The 14,117-nt window shown below is 50.8% G+C and overlaps 6 protein-coding genes across 6 annotated transcripts; 1 reads left to right on the top strand and 5 right to left on the bottom strand.

Annotated features, from left to right (window-relative positions):
- Positions 1 to 401: 401 nt before the first annotated feature.
- On the bottom strand, positions 402 to 2,384 carry N7496_010179 (glycoside hydrolase family 47 protein; the record flags this gene model as incomplete). The annotated part of the gene is made up of 4 exons (XM_056703092.1): positions 402 to 438; positions 494 to 751; positions 817 to 1,605; positions 1,678 to 2,384. The coding sequence occupies 4 exons, from the start codon at positions 2,382 to 2,384 to the stop codon at positions 402 to 404; spliced, it is 1,791 nt and encodes a 596-aa protein (XP_056552092.1).
- A 1,480-nt stretch (positions 2,385 to 3,864) lies between these two features.
- N7496_010180 (cytochrome P450) lies at positions 3,865 to 5,632 on the bottom strand (the record flags this gene model as incomplete). Its single annotated transcript, XM_056703093.1, has 4 exons — positions 3,865 to 4,027; positions 4,108 to 4,283; positions 4,386 to 5,501; positions 5,570 to 5,632. The coding sequence occupies 4 exons, from the start codon at positions 5,630 to 5,632 to the stop codon at positions 3,865 to 3,867; spliced, it is 1,518 nt and encodes a 505-aa protein (XP_056552093.1).
- Positions 5,633 to 6,217: 585 nt separating this feature from the next.
- N7496_010181 (nucleoside transmembrane transporter FUN26) lies at positions 6,218 to 7,627 on the bottom strand (the record flags this gene model as incomplete). Its single annotated transcript, XM_056703094.1, has 2 exons — positions 6,218 to 7,394; positions 7,455 to 7,627. 2 exons carry the CDS (start codon positions 7,625 to 7,627, stop codon positions 6,218 to 6,220), a joined length of 1,350 nt encoding a protein of 449 aa, XP_056552094.1.
- Positions 7,628 to 8,083: 456 nt separating this feature from the next.
- mdr2 (ATP-binding cassette permease mdr2) lies at positions 8,084 to 10,563 on the bottom strand (the record flags this gene model as incomplete). Its single annotated transcript, XM_056703095.1, has 3 exons — positions 8,084 to 8,572; positions 8,624 to 9,259; positions 9,310 to 10,563. The coding sequence occupies 3 exons, from the start codon at positions 10,561 to 10,563 to the stop codon at positions 8,084 to 8,086; spliced, it is 2,379 nt and encodes a 792-aa protein (XP_056552095.1).
- A 446-nt stretch (positions 10,564 to 11,009) lies between these two features.
- Positions 11,010 to 12,517, top strand: N7496_010183 (Hsp90 co-chaperone CDC37; the record flags this gene model as incomplete). The annotated part of the gene is made up of 2 exons (XM_056703096.1): positions 11,010 to 11,971; positions 12,028 to 12,517. The coding sequence occupies 2 exons, from the start codon at positions 11,010 to 11,012 to the stop codon at positions 12,515 to 12,517; spliced, it is 1,452 nt and encodes a 483-aa protein (XP_056552096.1).
- A 497-nt stretch (positions 12,518 to 13,014) lies between these two features.
- On the bottom strand, positions 13,015 to 13,986 carry N7496_010184 (clathrin light chain CLC1; the record flags this gene model as incomplete). Its single annotated transcript, XM_056703097.1, has 4 exons — positions 13,015 to 13,366; positions 13,481 to 13,581; positions 13,648 to 13,874; positions 13,947 to 13,986. 4 exons carry the CDS (start codon positions 13,984 to 13,986, stop codon positions 13,015 to 13,017), a joined length of 720 nt encoding a protein of 239 aa, XP_056552097.1.
- Positions 13,987 to 14,117: the final 131 nt, after the last annotated feature.

The following is a 14,117-nucleotide window of genomic DNA, read 5'->3' on the forward strand; positions in this document are numbered from 1 at the left end:
CTATATTTACATAAACCTTTGGAGGTAAGGGATTTGCCCGACCTCCCTGCGCTGAAATCGTAGTGGCAGGGCATACCGGGCCGTAGAGCTGAAATATGTAGGGTCTAGCCAGGACTTGAAATATATATTGAAACATACCAACTAAGCCCGTGAGCCCCTTTGACAGGTGCATGATTACCGGTAGCCCCAAAGTTCCATTAGCTAACTAAACCCGAAGCTCCAAGGATTTTACAATTTTCCATGGAAAGGATCCATTTCGAAAAACTGAATTAGTGGTCTGGCAAAGCATTTCAACACCGGCCTATGAGAGATTCCGCAACGCCATATCCCAACAGTCTATCCCAACGCTAAAGGCACGAGCAATAAACAGAAACAAGTGAGCAGAATTTTCTAAATACTCTTCAAGACGGTCGCTTAAATGGATGCGCCTCGGTACTCCTAGTAGAAACAATTAGCACAGAACCCATTTATGCAGGGACCAAGAACCACGTACAGAACATACTCGTCCAAGCTGACAAGGCTAGGCTCAGAAAAGATCAAGTACAGATACTTGAGCGTCTCGGCAAGCCAAAAGCTTTCCATTTTATCGCTCATCTTTGGCAGAGGGTTGCGCACGTCTTCAATAGCGGAGTGACCATACTTTGTGCGTGTTACCTTGTCAATGCTTTGGAACATGCGCCACGCCGCATCTTGAAGCGATTTGTCGCCAGTGATACGGTACATGATGAAGATAGACTCGACAGCCTCGGGTCTAAGCAGAGCAGTTAGTATAGCTGAGCATTTTACCGTGTCAAGGTTGCAGAATAAAGAACGAACCGAAGCTTATATGTCGGATCTGGGATCCCGACAATACCGGGCGGAAATCCTTCAAGTTCAACTTCTTGCTGCGCTCTCTCGAGATGCTCTCTCGAGTGAATTGGCTGGCCGAGAACGTCTTCGTACCATTTACCCTCATCCCATGGGCATTTCTCAATTTCTTCGCAGGGACTGACTTCTAGCGTTTCGGGCATAATGCCCGTTGGCATCGAGTCATACGCCCAAATACAACCGTCCGTAAGACCGCGAGCAATAGAGAGGTCTTCAGTTCGGTTGAAAATCTTGGATGCCAAACCAACGGTGCCACCCAAGAAGCACTTTAGGTGATCTTGAACATACTGCACGCCATGGAGGGCTCCTCCCTTCAGTCCACGGACATTCGAAGTGAAGAGGATCTGCTTGTCTTCGTCCTTGGTCATGGCACGGAAAAGAAGCTTGGCCTTGATCGCCTCGATAGCATCCTCGTACATGTTGCGGTATTGGTCCGTTTGCGCACCAAGCAAGATGTGCTCCTTGGGTAGATACTCGTACGTCGAATCAGCAGAGCCACCGAGGGAGAATTGAGACCAGTCGAATTTCAGATCCTTTGCGTTGACGTATAATGGCCATAATCCGGGGATTCGGGTCTTTGATTGGCCGCGTTCTAGCTCGTTTGTGATGCGCTGGACGGCGTCGAAATATTTGGGATTTCCGGTTAGTTGGGACAAGCGAGTGAATTCCATGGTCAAAGAGCCTAACTCTGCCAGACTCGTGCGCTCCGATGGCTCGATTTCTTCGCCTTGGGCAGATCTGCAGGGTGGTCAGTTATTATCCGTCGCGTTTCGTGATGTCTGCAGATTTTCTGGTTGTAGATTGACGTACTTGGACCAGTCCCAGCGCATTTGGGGCATCCGATTATGCGTATCGAACGCATTAAAGATCATCTCACCCAGTTCCTCGGCTTTCTTGAGGAGAATCGGGTGCTTGCCATTACTTAGATCGTGAGCAGCTAGAAAACCACCCATATATCTGATAATGATTTCAAAGACATTCACTTGGGCGCTGCGGGTGGTCGTGAAATCGATCTCATTCAAAGCCTCCAGGGCCAAATCGAGTTCATCATCCAGGCCCATAATAACCAGTGCATCTAGTGAATCCACCAGGGTAGCACCCCACCCGCTGAACGAGTCCTGATATCCACCAGTCTGGGGCGAGACCTCGTCTCGCATCCAGGCATGGTCTTTATAGCCATTCCAGGAGTGCATGAAAGCCTCCTTTATGGCCTTTTGTTTCTTGACTCTTGCCTTGCGCTCGGGTCTGGACTCGCGTGGAAAGTCATGTTGGATTTTGGGAATTGGAGATGGAGATGTCGGTAAAGGAATGTATGAGGTGACGGGGTACCTCTCGGTCGCTGTGTTTAAATGGATCGTGTCTTGCGAGATGATCGTGTTTTGTATAGGAGTTGGTCTTGGGTGTTTATGCTGCCAGGCATGAAGTCGACTGAGTGGTAACCAGACTAGAAAGAGATATGCAGTGATAAGGAGAACAATTGTTGTTGTTAGAGAGCGGCCTTTGCGATTGGAGATCATAATGCAGGTGTTACTGCGAAATAAGGACCCTGTTTTAAGAGGGGAGACAAGATAGAATGGATTTGAGAAGGAGTGACGCTCATAGAGGAATGGAGATTGCGGGTAAGGAAAGACTAAGCCATTGATAGCTTGAAAAGTATTCAAAGAGAGACAAACGATTGCCAAGGAGGGACAAGAGAGGTTGACGAGCTATCAGACCTCATGGATGATGTTCTGCCTACAGTAGGGCAGGGTTTCAAGGAAGGGAGTGTTGTCAAAAGCCAGGGATGATAACTGGAGAGAGAAAGAGGTGCAACCATGTGGGACAATCACGTCAAACCCACTACTTTCCCGTCAACCGATCAACAGAAAGTGCAAGGCTCCGATGATCGTCGAGAGGACGGACCTCTGATAAAACCTCTGACACGCGTCCATGGGGGAAAGCTGGATTGATCAGGCCATGATTGGAGAGATCTGGCATGTAAAGGGGCCACAATGTGGCTCCCGAAGAAGGGAAAAATTGATATGTTACCCGTTGGAGTAAGGGCGATGGCGTTCAGGGTCCAAGCAGGTATTCTTAGCTGTGGTTCTAGACCCGAGAGGACAAAGTACGAAGTGCCAAAGTATGGAAGAGAGGCACTGGAGGAAGTATCAGGTACCTTTTGATACAAGTGGAACACTATGGGCGGGGTATGTATCTAATACCACCCGCCCTGTTAGAGACATACGGGCTCCGGTGCTCCACTCATCCCCTGATCTTACCCCAATCCAGCTAGATAAACCAGACGATCGTTCCCGAATATCCATTTTCATGATTAATTTCGTGGCGAAGCGCCTTTAGTGCGGGTCTTAATTGTTTTCCGGTTTTATGGTCCCTCAAAGCTTGACCCTTTTCCGTAGTTAGTGACCAGGTTGATTTGTCGCCATGGCTGTAGACGAAGCAATATCTACTTACTTGGTTGATGTTATAGATGATCTCCTCGCCACTAGGCTTGAAGCTGCCGTAGTCTAATAACCATAAAGTATCCAGGTGGGATCTCGTTGCCTAGAGCCAATATGGGTCCAGAAGGGCCTCCAGCCGACTCTTGGCCTAGGCCCTCGGGCAACTGAAAGTAGGTGGATAATGGCTGTCGTTACAAGTTGAAACAAATGTGTAAGAGGCTGATTGAAGAAAATGAGAATTAATACCAGGGGTGAAGTCTAGAAGAGGATTGGGAGAAGGTCTTCTGGAAGAATGATTAACTTTGACAGTCGAATAACTGCCAAGGGAGGATATTAAACACAAAAAAAAGATCAGAATTAACTTTTAGGGGGCTCCGTATTGAGCCAGACACAAACAGTGTATGTATCGTCTATCATAGATGCAATATTGACAGGGTATGCAACAGTGCAAAGCACCTCCGTATTAGACATTGGTCCAAAATTCCTCCAAGTGACCCAATAAGGTGAAAAGAAATTAGATATTAAAGTTCATGGAACGGAATGGCGATGGAGGGATGGTTCACAGAGCGGTTCCGGGATGGCGAAGCTTCACCCAGAGAGCAGGCCGACTCCAAAGGGCAAAGGAGTTTTGGACAGACCAGTGCAGGGACTCGGGCTGGAGCTCCAGGTCAAAGTGCCAGAGGAACTTGGCAAGAATGAGACGCATCTCGGCATTGGCTAGGCTTTGGGCCAGAGGGTGTAGGAGTTAGCTAATGGTCAATGAAAGAGAGTCAACATTGTGATCGATAGGTGGTTGACTTACTGTTGACCGAGGCAGTTACGTGGTCCATATGAGAAAGGTCGAAGCGCATCCTTTTGATCAGAAACAAACCTAGCAGACTCAGGACCGGGAAGCCAGCGCTCGGGGATGAAGCAGTCTGGATCCTTGAAGTTGGTCTTCGAATGAAAAGCCGAGTACAACGAGATCGAAACCGACACCTGGGATGGGTTAGCCTTATACTTCGTGAAAGCAAACGCCTCGAGCACTTCGAGGGCGCATAAGAATGATACAGTCCGTCATCGACTAGACTGGCAACTTACTCCGGCGGGAACATATTGACCATCAATAAACGCTCCACCCTGAGGCACAAGACGTGGAAGCATAGAAGGAATAGGAGGGTAGATTCGTAGAGCTTCAGTCAAGACAGCATTAAGATAAGGAAGGCCTACAAGAGCCGAAAGCTTAATCTCAGATACTTGTGCAAAGGCACCGCGAATCTCACGAACCAGCCGAACATATTTCTCCCGATGTCTGAGAAGATAATACGTGCAACCAGTAAGCAGAGCAGCAGTTGTTTCACTTCCAGCCAGTACAAATACACCCGCATTAGCATCAATCTCTGGAAGAGACAAGCCACGCCCTCCATGACTATGCTTGATAATGTATGAGGTGAAATCGGGCCGGGTAGTCTGGCGTGCTAGACGTCGGCGGACCTTTTCCACGCTCAGTTTGAAGCTAGCCTTGCGCTTCTTTAACATATGCCTTGGGACTAGAAGTATGAACAATGGAAGTAGAATCGGATAAAACCAAAACACCTTGAGGTATGCACTGGCCTTGACCGCATCCAAGATAACCATGACCCACCAATGGTACTCATTCTCGGAGAGGCAGCCAAAGGGTTCACCAAATGCAAGGTCCCCAATCAGATCAAAGGTGGTGAAGTTGAACCAGCGAGTCATGTCAACAACTGCCCGTTGGCTTCCGTGCAGAATGCCTGCCAACTTGTCAATCAGCATATCAGCGTAGACATGGAGAATGTGTTCCTGTTCCTGGAGAGCCTTGTTCGAGAATGCATGTGCAAGTAGACGACGCATTCGGCTGTGCTCCTCATCATTTGCAGTGATTATAGCGTTGGTCCCATTGGGTGTCGGCGAGTACAGGGCCGGATCCTTGACGAAGAGCTTCTGGCCCTTCTTGCGGTGTCCATAGATATCTTTCCAAGCGGCGGCGGAATTGTAAACGAGTGCATTGGGCGCGATACGAACAACACTGCCATACTGATCATGTAGTCTTTTCACTACCGAGTGCTGCTTGCCTCGGATATCCCATAGAATGTGGACCATGGGGGAAATTGCTGCAAGCTTGGGACCGGGGTAGCGGCTCAGTGGGTGGAAGTAAAGACTGTAGATAGACCATCCTGCAAAATAGAGAAATGGCTTTGGCATGTATGAGCTTCGAATCTTATTTTCACAATCTCTTGGAGATCTGGTAAGTCTATACTCACCAGCAGGAAGATGCCATGAAGCAAAGCCTCGTAATTGAAACCCGGGGGCCCATCCAGGTCCATGGTCGCAGGGTTAAGATTGATTTTCGGATTCTTTACCCCGGGGAATTGATTAGAACTCATAGTTCATCAAATGAGTGTAATCCTGGAGAGAAGTATCCAAAGGGTTAGATTGTTATATAAGCGGGTGATGTGAGGGCGTAGGTCGTACCAGAGCAAATTTTGAGTTGGGGGAAGGTGCCGCTCCAAAGAGAGGGAGAAGAGGGAGAGAGGGGAAAAAAAGGAGAGTGAAAAGAAGGGAAAGAGAAAAAGAAAAAGAGCAAGCCATTCGCGTTGAGGGAGGGTATTTAGCATTGGTCTACGAAACTCTCGCGGCTACAAGCAATCTTATATACCGCCTTCAAGGATGAGTATACAAAAGTTTGCAGGAACAAGCCTGCAAATGTCTCGCTCGTTCGATCCCACCTAAACCACGACCCTGTGAACATAAGAGTTTCTACAGAATCTGAGCAGTGCGTGATCAATGAAAAAGAATCTTCATTTGTATATGTAAGCTTATAAAATATATGTAAACCCCGAGATTCATCAAGTCGTCACTAATAAATACACAATCTATAGTATGAACAAAGCATCTCACGGTCGAGATACTTAGCTAGCCACGATGAAGCTCAAGAAGCTACCGGCGGCCAGTCCTGCAATGAGCATCATGCTCATGAATCCTCCTGCAGCTTCTCGTTCATCTGCTGATACCCACACACTCGCGCCCATCATGCAACTCGATGCTAAATACCCATTGGTGGCACCGAACAGCAGTTGCACGACGAAGAGATAGAAGAAGTCGCTCTTCACGGCAGCTCCCTTGCCATCAATATTGCAAAGCAGATATAGAGGGACAAAAATGACACGTGCTACGGTCAGAATGAAGGCCAACCGAGGACGATGTGCCAGAGAGAACCCGGGGTAAGCAACGGCCAATCTTCCCCCGAGATCGCCAATATTCCAGAATAGGAATCCTAGGGGAATGAAGACCGTTGTGTCATACATCCGGGACGATGCTGGGTCGTTGACCGACAAGATCCTGGAGGTATAGACAGGGAAGAACATCATCGTGACCTGGAGACACACGAAGACGGCAAGCGACAGATACCGCAGTTTCTTGAACAGCGTCCACAAGCTGACCGCTTTATCATCGGTACGGTCAGCAAGAGGAGTATCTTCATCCTCATCAGTTGCCTTTTGCTTGGGGTTTGGCCGGTTCCTAAGAAGATAGAGGAAAGCGAGTAGCGTCAAGACTGACACGCCCGTTGCCGTAAAGAAGTAGATGAATGCCGACTTCGATGACGACCCCTGCATGCCGTCCCGGCCTTGCCCGTCGCTGCTCACTTTTGGCACCGCCAGTACAGAGACAATTTGGGCAATGCAGGGAAGCACACCCGCAACGCCCTGTCCACCCATGATGGCTTGCGTATACTCCTCTCTGCCATACCCGGAGACGTATGCAAAGACACCATTCTGATTCAGCCCGGCGGCAAAGCTGGCGCCAAAGACCATCACCATCAAGAACCCAAAGTATGCGCGCACCGAGATATCTTTCAGAGCAATGGTCGAGAATGCCAGCAGGGTGAAGACGAAGCAGTTTACTAGCAGCGAGAGCGTGATACGCCACGGATACGAGACGCGCTTCTGAATTCTTGCGAAAGTGTACACGGTCCCGAGATTCGTGAGGGTAGAGACCGTAAGGATCGAAGGTTGGTAATGTGTCGCAGTCCACTCATCTGACTCGAAGCGACTGTAAAAGTAAGTTGAGGCGGCCAAGAACATGTTCCTAGACGGACGCCGACAGTTAGATTAGTACATTGAGGATTCTCCTGCCGGAAGCACTCACCATGCCCATAGCATCGACACTCCCAGGAGAAAGAAGACGCTATATTCCAGCCGCGAAAAGCGAGGCGGCGCTCTCTCCTGGTCGTGTACATGCTCGCCAGCATCTACCTCCGCGGAATCGTCTAGCGGCTCGTAGGCCACACCGTCCGAGAATAGTCTCCGGACTCGGTTCATGCTGTCAAACTGGTATAAGCCCCTACTTGTTGTAGCGGGACGTGAATGGTGAGGAATAGCAGCTCTTCCTGAGAGCTGTAAAGGTGCTTAGGTGAGGTTCAATGCAGCTTGGGTGAATCAGCGGAGACCGGACCCGAGCGGGTCCTCGTGACTAATTGCGGAGAATGCGAACTGTAAATGGAAGACCCAAGTTAAAGCAGGATTGAACAGACCGATCAAAAGACAACAGAGGTTAATTTCGAACGTGTCTGATTGACTATTTATACAATATCTTCATTGCTCCATTTAAATTCTATCGCCCAAAAATCCAACATAACATGCAAAAGATGCACGAGAAGAGATCGGTCCCCATGAGAGGAGTTGTGAAGTAAATGTATGAGACCCCCCAAAGCGTTTCCCTTTTTTATGGAGTCTGGGTGCTGGGGTATACCAATATGTAAACATTAAGTCCCGAGTCTATTCCTTTTTCTGGGACTTGGATTCCTCCGCCTCCTCGTCTTCTTCGAACTCCGGCTCCGATTCTTTCTCAAGCTTGTAGAGTTCTTCAGGCGGGACTGCTCGCGTGGGGGGAGGAGGGACTTGGTCTCCGCCACTCATCTGCCACTCCATAAGCTTAGTGAAAGCTCCGTCGGGGCGAGAGCTGAGCTCTTCGTAGGAGCCTTGTTCGGCGACAGTGCCATCAGGGCCGAGCACGATGATCCTATCGGACCGCTTGATGGTAGAAAGGCGATGGGCGATGCTGATAGTGGTGTTGTTGCCGCGGAGAAGAGCGGCCAGGGCACTGTTGACCAATGTCTCCGATTCAGCATCAAGGGCAGAGGTAGCTTCGTCGAGGATCAGAATATCGGGCTCCTTGATCAAAGCACGGGCAATGGCAATACGCTGCTTCTGGCCACCAGACAGCTGCGCGCCGCGAGCTCCCACGTGGGTATCGAGTCCATCGGGCTGGATGAGGTGTTAGAATTGTAAACAAATTGTGAATATGGGCTAACTTACGAAGTCACTGATGAATTGGCAGTTGGCCTTGCGAGCTGCAGCGACAATCTCAGATCGCGTGGCATGAGGCCGACCGTAGGAGATGTTCTCAGCAATGGTACCAGAGAAAAGAACAGGCTCCTGAGCGACCACACCGATCTTTCGTCGGAGGGACTTGGCATTCATATCCTTGATATCCTGGCCGTTAACGAGGACCCTACCTCCAGTAGGGCTGTAGAATCGAAGCAGGATGGAGCCAATCGTGGACTTGCCACCTCCCGAAGGGCCGACAATGGCGACGTTGGTTCCTTGTGGGATCTCGAAGTTCAAATCCTTGAAGATAGTCACGGCAGGTCGGGTTGGGTAGCTGAAGGAGACATTCTCAAATCGGATAGGTCCCCGTGCAGATTCAACCTTGAGACCCTTGGTCGGATGAATAGTCGGCTGGCGATCCTGCAGCTCGAACAATCGGCTTGCAGCACCGACACCCTTCATGAGCTCGGAGTAGAAACTGGAAAGGCCAAACATGCTGGAACCAGCATATGCAGTGTACATAAGGAATGATGTCAGCTCTCCGATGCTTATGGCTCCTGATTGGACCATGCCACCTCCGACATAAAGCAAAGAGAGAATAGTCATATTGCCCATCAATCCAGTCTGCAGAGCGATTAGCAAAAGATAGTAAACGATACAGATAAAGAACATACCGAACTGAAGAAAGTCGCACTAATCAAAGACTCCCTCTTACCAAGGTCGAAGATCTTGCGCACTTGGGTGTTGTATCGGTTGACTTCAAGAATCTCGCCCGCGAATGACTGACTAGTCTTCACGTTACCCAGGCGCTCTTCGGCAATCTTGGTCAGCGTACCCAGATTTTTCTGAATTTTGCGACTGAGATTGCGAATAGCCCGTCCGTAGAAGAGCGCACCCAGACCAATTGGGGGCAGCAGCAGGGCCAGAATACTAGAAAGCTTGAGACTGGTATAGGCCATCAGGGTAAATCCAGCCACACCGCTGACACCGGCACGGAGACCATCGGACAAGTTTTGCGTGATACTCTTGCCAACAATGATGGTATCCGAGCTCAGGCGAGAGATCAAATCACCGACCCGGTTGGCATCAAAGAACTCAGCATCCTGGACGAAAGTCTGACGGAAAAGCTTGGAGCGCAGTCTCGCGACAATTCGCTCACCAACGATACGAAGGATAATGATACGGCCGTAGTTGGCAGCGGCACCCACGAGCAGGATTCCACCAAGAGCAGTGTAGAACATGGGAATGCTCAAGCCAAACAGCTGGCCACCACCCTCCTGTTCGCTCTTGGTAGCTCCGTCCATGATCTTACCAATGGAGAAGGGAATCGACATGGTGATAGAAGAAGAGACCAGCAAGAAGAAGAATGCGAACCCGAGCGCCTTCGCCTCGGGTCGCGCAATCTTGAACAGCCGCCAGATTTCCGCGAAGCCGGATTTCTTGCCCGATGCGCCATCCTTAGCCAATTTGGCCCGGAGGTTGACCTGCGCAGCTTGAGCGGCTCTCTCCGACAGCTCGAACCCTTTATCCTCAGCATCTTCGACTTCTTTTCCCGGAACCGGACGGCCGCTGGCCGCGGAGCTATTCGAGGGTTGCGAGGGCGATGATGGCGGTTTCGCTTGGTAGAGATGCGATGATGAATTCAAAGACCGTATTTGAGAAACAATGCGAGATGTAAATGGGGTATATTTGGAGTTATGTTGGCGAAGCAGAAGCGGAACCTCGGCTGGTCGGACAGAACTGCCGGCTTTGTCGCGGAGCGCTCCTGAGGCAGTGGTGTAAAGTCGACTGGCGCTGTTAGATTCGGCAAATCGAGAAGAGCTTCGGCTTGCTAGAGGAAAGATGTCACGAAGCACGGCGCTCTGCGGCCTCAAGACCGGCCGAGGGCTGACGCCCGGAGCCCAGGCCGGTAGCCGGACACCGCGCATCTTTCGGAATTGAATTGGACAGTGGATGGGAGGAGATAAATGGTATCACCGAGAGATTTCAAAGAAAGCCATTATCATATGGAGTAAGAATTAGCGATATTGCATGTTCCACAGGCGTCAGGTCAGCTCCCCGAAGCATGTGGAGATGCGAGATGCGAGATCGCACGCCCCCGTCCTCCGTCGGCAGACCGGATTCCGATTCTGCCAATGACCACCGCCCATGGAAGCTATTCGAGAGCTTTCGATGCGCTTGTTTTGAGCCTCTTCTCAGAGCCACTTCCTGCAGTTGGAATCTTATTTTGACGGTGAACATTTCCTCTGAACTTCCTTGTTGGCTGCTCCAGTCATCAAAAATACCACCTTCTCACTAAATCCTTCAAACATTTTTCTACACTGATACCCCGCCTCACTCAACAACCCCACTACATTTACTCCCCACGTGCAAGATGGTGCTTGACTACAGCAAGTGGGATGCACTGGAGCTATCCGACGACTCGGATATCGAGGTGCACCCTAATGTCGATAAGCGGTCTTTCATCCGGGCCAAGCAGGCTCAGATTCATCAGCAACGTGAACAGCGCCGTCACGATATCAAGACCCTAAAGTATGAGCGCATTATCAATGATGGCCTACTCTCGCGTATCGATAAGCTCCTCAATTCTCTCAAGCAACATGAAGACTCTTCGGCCCTCCCTGAACAGTTCATCTTCCAGACCATCATGGAGTTCGCCAGCGACCCTACCGAAGACCAAGCCCCGCCACCTCCAGAGGGTGTTCACACTCACGAGAAGGAACAACCCAAGTACTCGGCGATGATGAGTGCATTGGTAGACCAGGTCAAGAAGGAGTTTGGTGATTCCAAGCCGGACAACATGTTCAAGGCTTATATCACGGGCGTGCAAGGACACAAGGACAAGGTGCAGGGCTTGCAAAAGGAGCTGTTGACGAGATTGGCTCAGTTGGAGAAGGAGGAGAGCAGCAAGATCACTAGCGAAGGTCTTCACGATGGATTCAATACTTCACATGTGTCCAAGGCTGATCCAAAGCCTAAACCTGCTACACCAGCCAAGAAAGCTGAGGTGGAGCTCCTGAACCCCGGTGCTGGAAGCTCCTCGGCCGCACAGGCTGAGGATGAGGACGATGACGATGACCCGGCGAACATCGAGATCAGCCCATTGGCCAAGCGATTTGCAAAGCTCAAGTCCAATGACTACCTGGCATACCAGCGGTTCATCACCGAGCACCCCGAAATCGTCGCTGAGAAGGAGACGGACGGCCTGCTGGTCGAGGCCTTCAACAGCCAACTGAAGGGTGAGGATGCGTACGCTCGCCAGTGTGTGCACCAGGGTCTGCTCTTGCAGTACTGCCGTTCTCTCGGCCCCGACGGCATCAAGCTGTTCTTCGGCCGGTATGTAAAACATCGCCTTGCTTGTTATAGAACCCAGCTAACATATCCTTTCACAGCATCACGACCAAGGAGCATCGCGCCGCGACCCTGTTCACCAATGATGTGAACGACACCTACAACCGCATCAAGACCCGTGCGGCTGAGCTTAGCAAGGAGAACTCTGCATCCAATGACCCAGCTGGCGTTGAGCAGATCCAATTGCATGCCGTTGACCCCAACACCAAGATTACCATCAATATTCCCGCCGCCAACAGCGAGGATCCTACGGAAGTCGAGGCCCGCAAGATTTTCGAGTCTTTCTCGGCCGACCTCCAGAAGGCACTGGCATCCGAATCTCTTGATGAGGTCAACAAGGTCCTCGGCAAGATGTCCGTTGAGGAGGCTGAAGTTGTCGTCGAGCAGCTGGGCAATGGCGGCATGCTCAGCCTAGAGGAGGGCATCATTGATGGAACCACGGAGGAAGGTCAAAAGAAGCTCGCCGAGATTGAGGCAGAGGCTAAGCAGGATGTTGGCGAGCCGGGCGGTGATGTAACCGAGTTGGACTAAAATCAGAATACCCCTTACAAAATTATGAGATATACTGCGATTAGCATTGAATCAAGTACCACGTCCTTGTCTATAAGTCATAATCTTCTACTGAGCCCAGGCTTAGTAGAGGGGCTTTGCAGCATCTAAGATTATTAGCGTTGCCATCAATGAGATACGGGAATCCTTGGTATTAACGTTGCCGTCAGTCTGAAATAGCTAATTTACACTGATCTCCTGGGCTAGTTCGCTGCATGGAGTGAAAGAAAATCATGGGCGAAAGGGGTAAATGGAGGGAAACAAAATCGTGGATGAAGTAGGTGGATGGGGGAAAAACAAAGATGAGCCTCTTGAGAAGATCCGTGACTGACGTATGGCTCCCGAAACTGAAGAACAAGATCGTGAAAAAGCCCCGAGTCCGCATGCTCGTGGGCATGAACTTCGGTGGAAATCAGGAGCTTACTGCAAGCCCGGCATCCTCAGGCCCCTGAGCTTCCACATGTTTTTGACGCTCCTATTTAGATACCAGTAGCACCGGGAGCCTCCTCGTCCTTCTGCAGATCGATCAGCAGCTTGCGGAAGCGCTCCTTGCCCGAGCCGCTGGCGCCGCCAGCGGAGCCCACACCCGAAACGTCGACCAGCTTGGCAATGCGTCCCCAAGCAGTACCGCCGGCGGAGGTATTCTCGCGGTTGGCCAGGAACTGTTCAGCCTCAGCACGGGCCTGGGCCTTTGTCTTGTCGATCTTGTTGTTGTAGGATTCGTAGAAGTCGTCGATGTCCTGTTGGGCCTTCTTGAGGGTGGCTTCCTTCTTCTCCTTGGAGATCTCTTCACGACGAGCAAGCTCGGCGTCCCGCTTCTCGCGCCATAGACTGTATTGATTGAGCGTAATGGTTAGTAGGACGTTGAATATGAGAGGGGTACTCTGATAAGCGGCCGACGTCATGCGCCCGTATCATGAGGAGGTTTGAGAGTATGCCACTTACCGAATTGGCTCAGGCTCTTCTTCCTCGGTTGGCTGAGAGCTATATCCAGTAGCAGGGAAGGGGGAGCCGGTTCCGGTGATCGTACCGCCAGGGGCAACTCGCTGTTCATTGACACCACCAAATTAGCGTACTTTGCTTCTCCAAAGAATCAAGGTCCCAATTCCTACCTCGTTTTGTGCCTGAGTCTCAACTGAAGGGAAGGAGGACTCGAATTGACCAATCTCTTCTGCGGGGGTATCGTCACCTCCACCCAGAAGGTCGTCTCCGCCGCTTACAGCCGCAACGTGGTCCTGGGGGGTAGCGAATTGGTCGGCATCTTCTCCAAGAGCGGCACGCTCCCGGGCCAGGAAGTCATCCTCGGAAGCGCCGTTGCTCTCAACGACCTCAGTCTGGCCTAGAAACATTGCGTTAGTGGTGATTGATTGCGCGGATGAGGGCGGTAGGCCTGCAAATGAGTGGAGCGTACCTTCAGAGAAGTCCTCCAAGGAGGGGAAGCGATCAGCCATGGTGGATATGTATGGCGACTGGAATTCTCTGGGCCTGGAGATTGTGATTCGAGGGTTGGAGGAAATAGGAAGGATGAAGCAAGAGGGAGAGACAGCGTGAAGTCGTCGCGGGTTGTTGACAGCTGTTGCCG

Source organism: Penicillium cataractarum, assembly GCF_028827025.1.
Source record: "Penicillium cataractarum strain IBT 29864 chromosome Unknown utg000008l, whole genome shotgun sequence".
Lineage (NCBI taxonomy): Eukaryota > Fungi > Ascomycota > Eurotiomycetes > Eurotiales > Aspergillaceae > Penicillium > Penicillium cataractarum.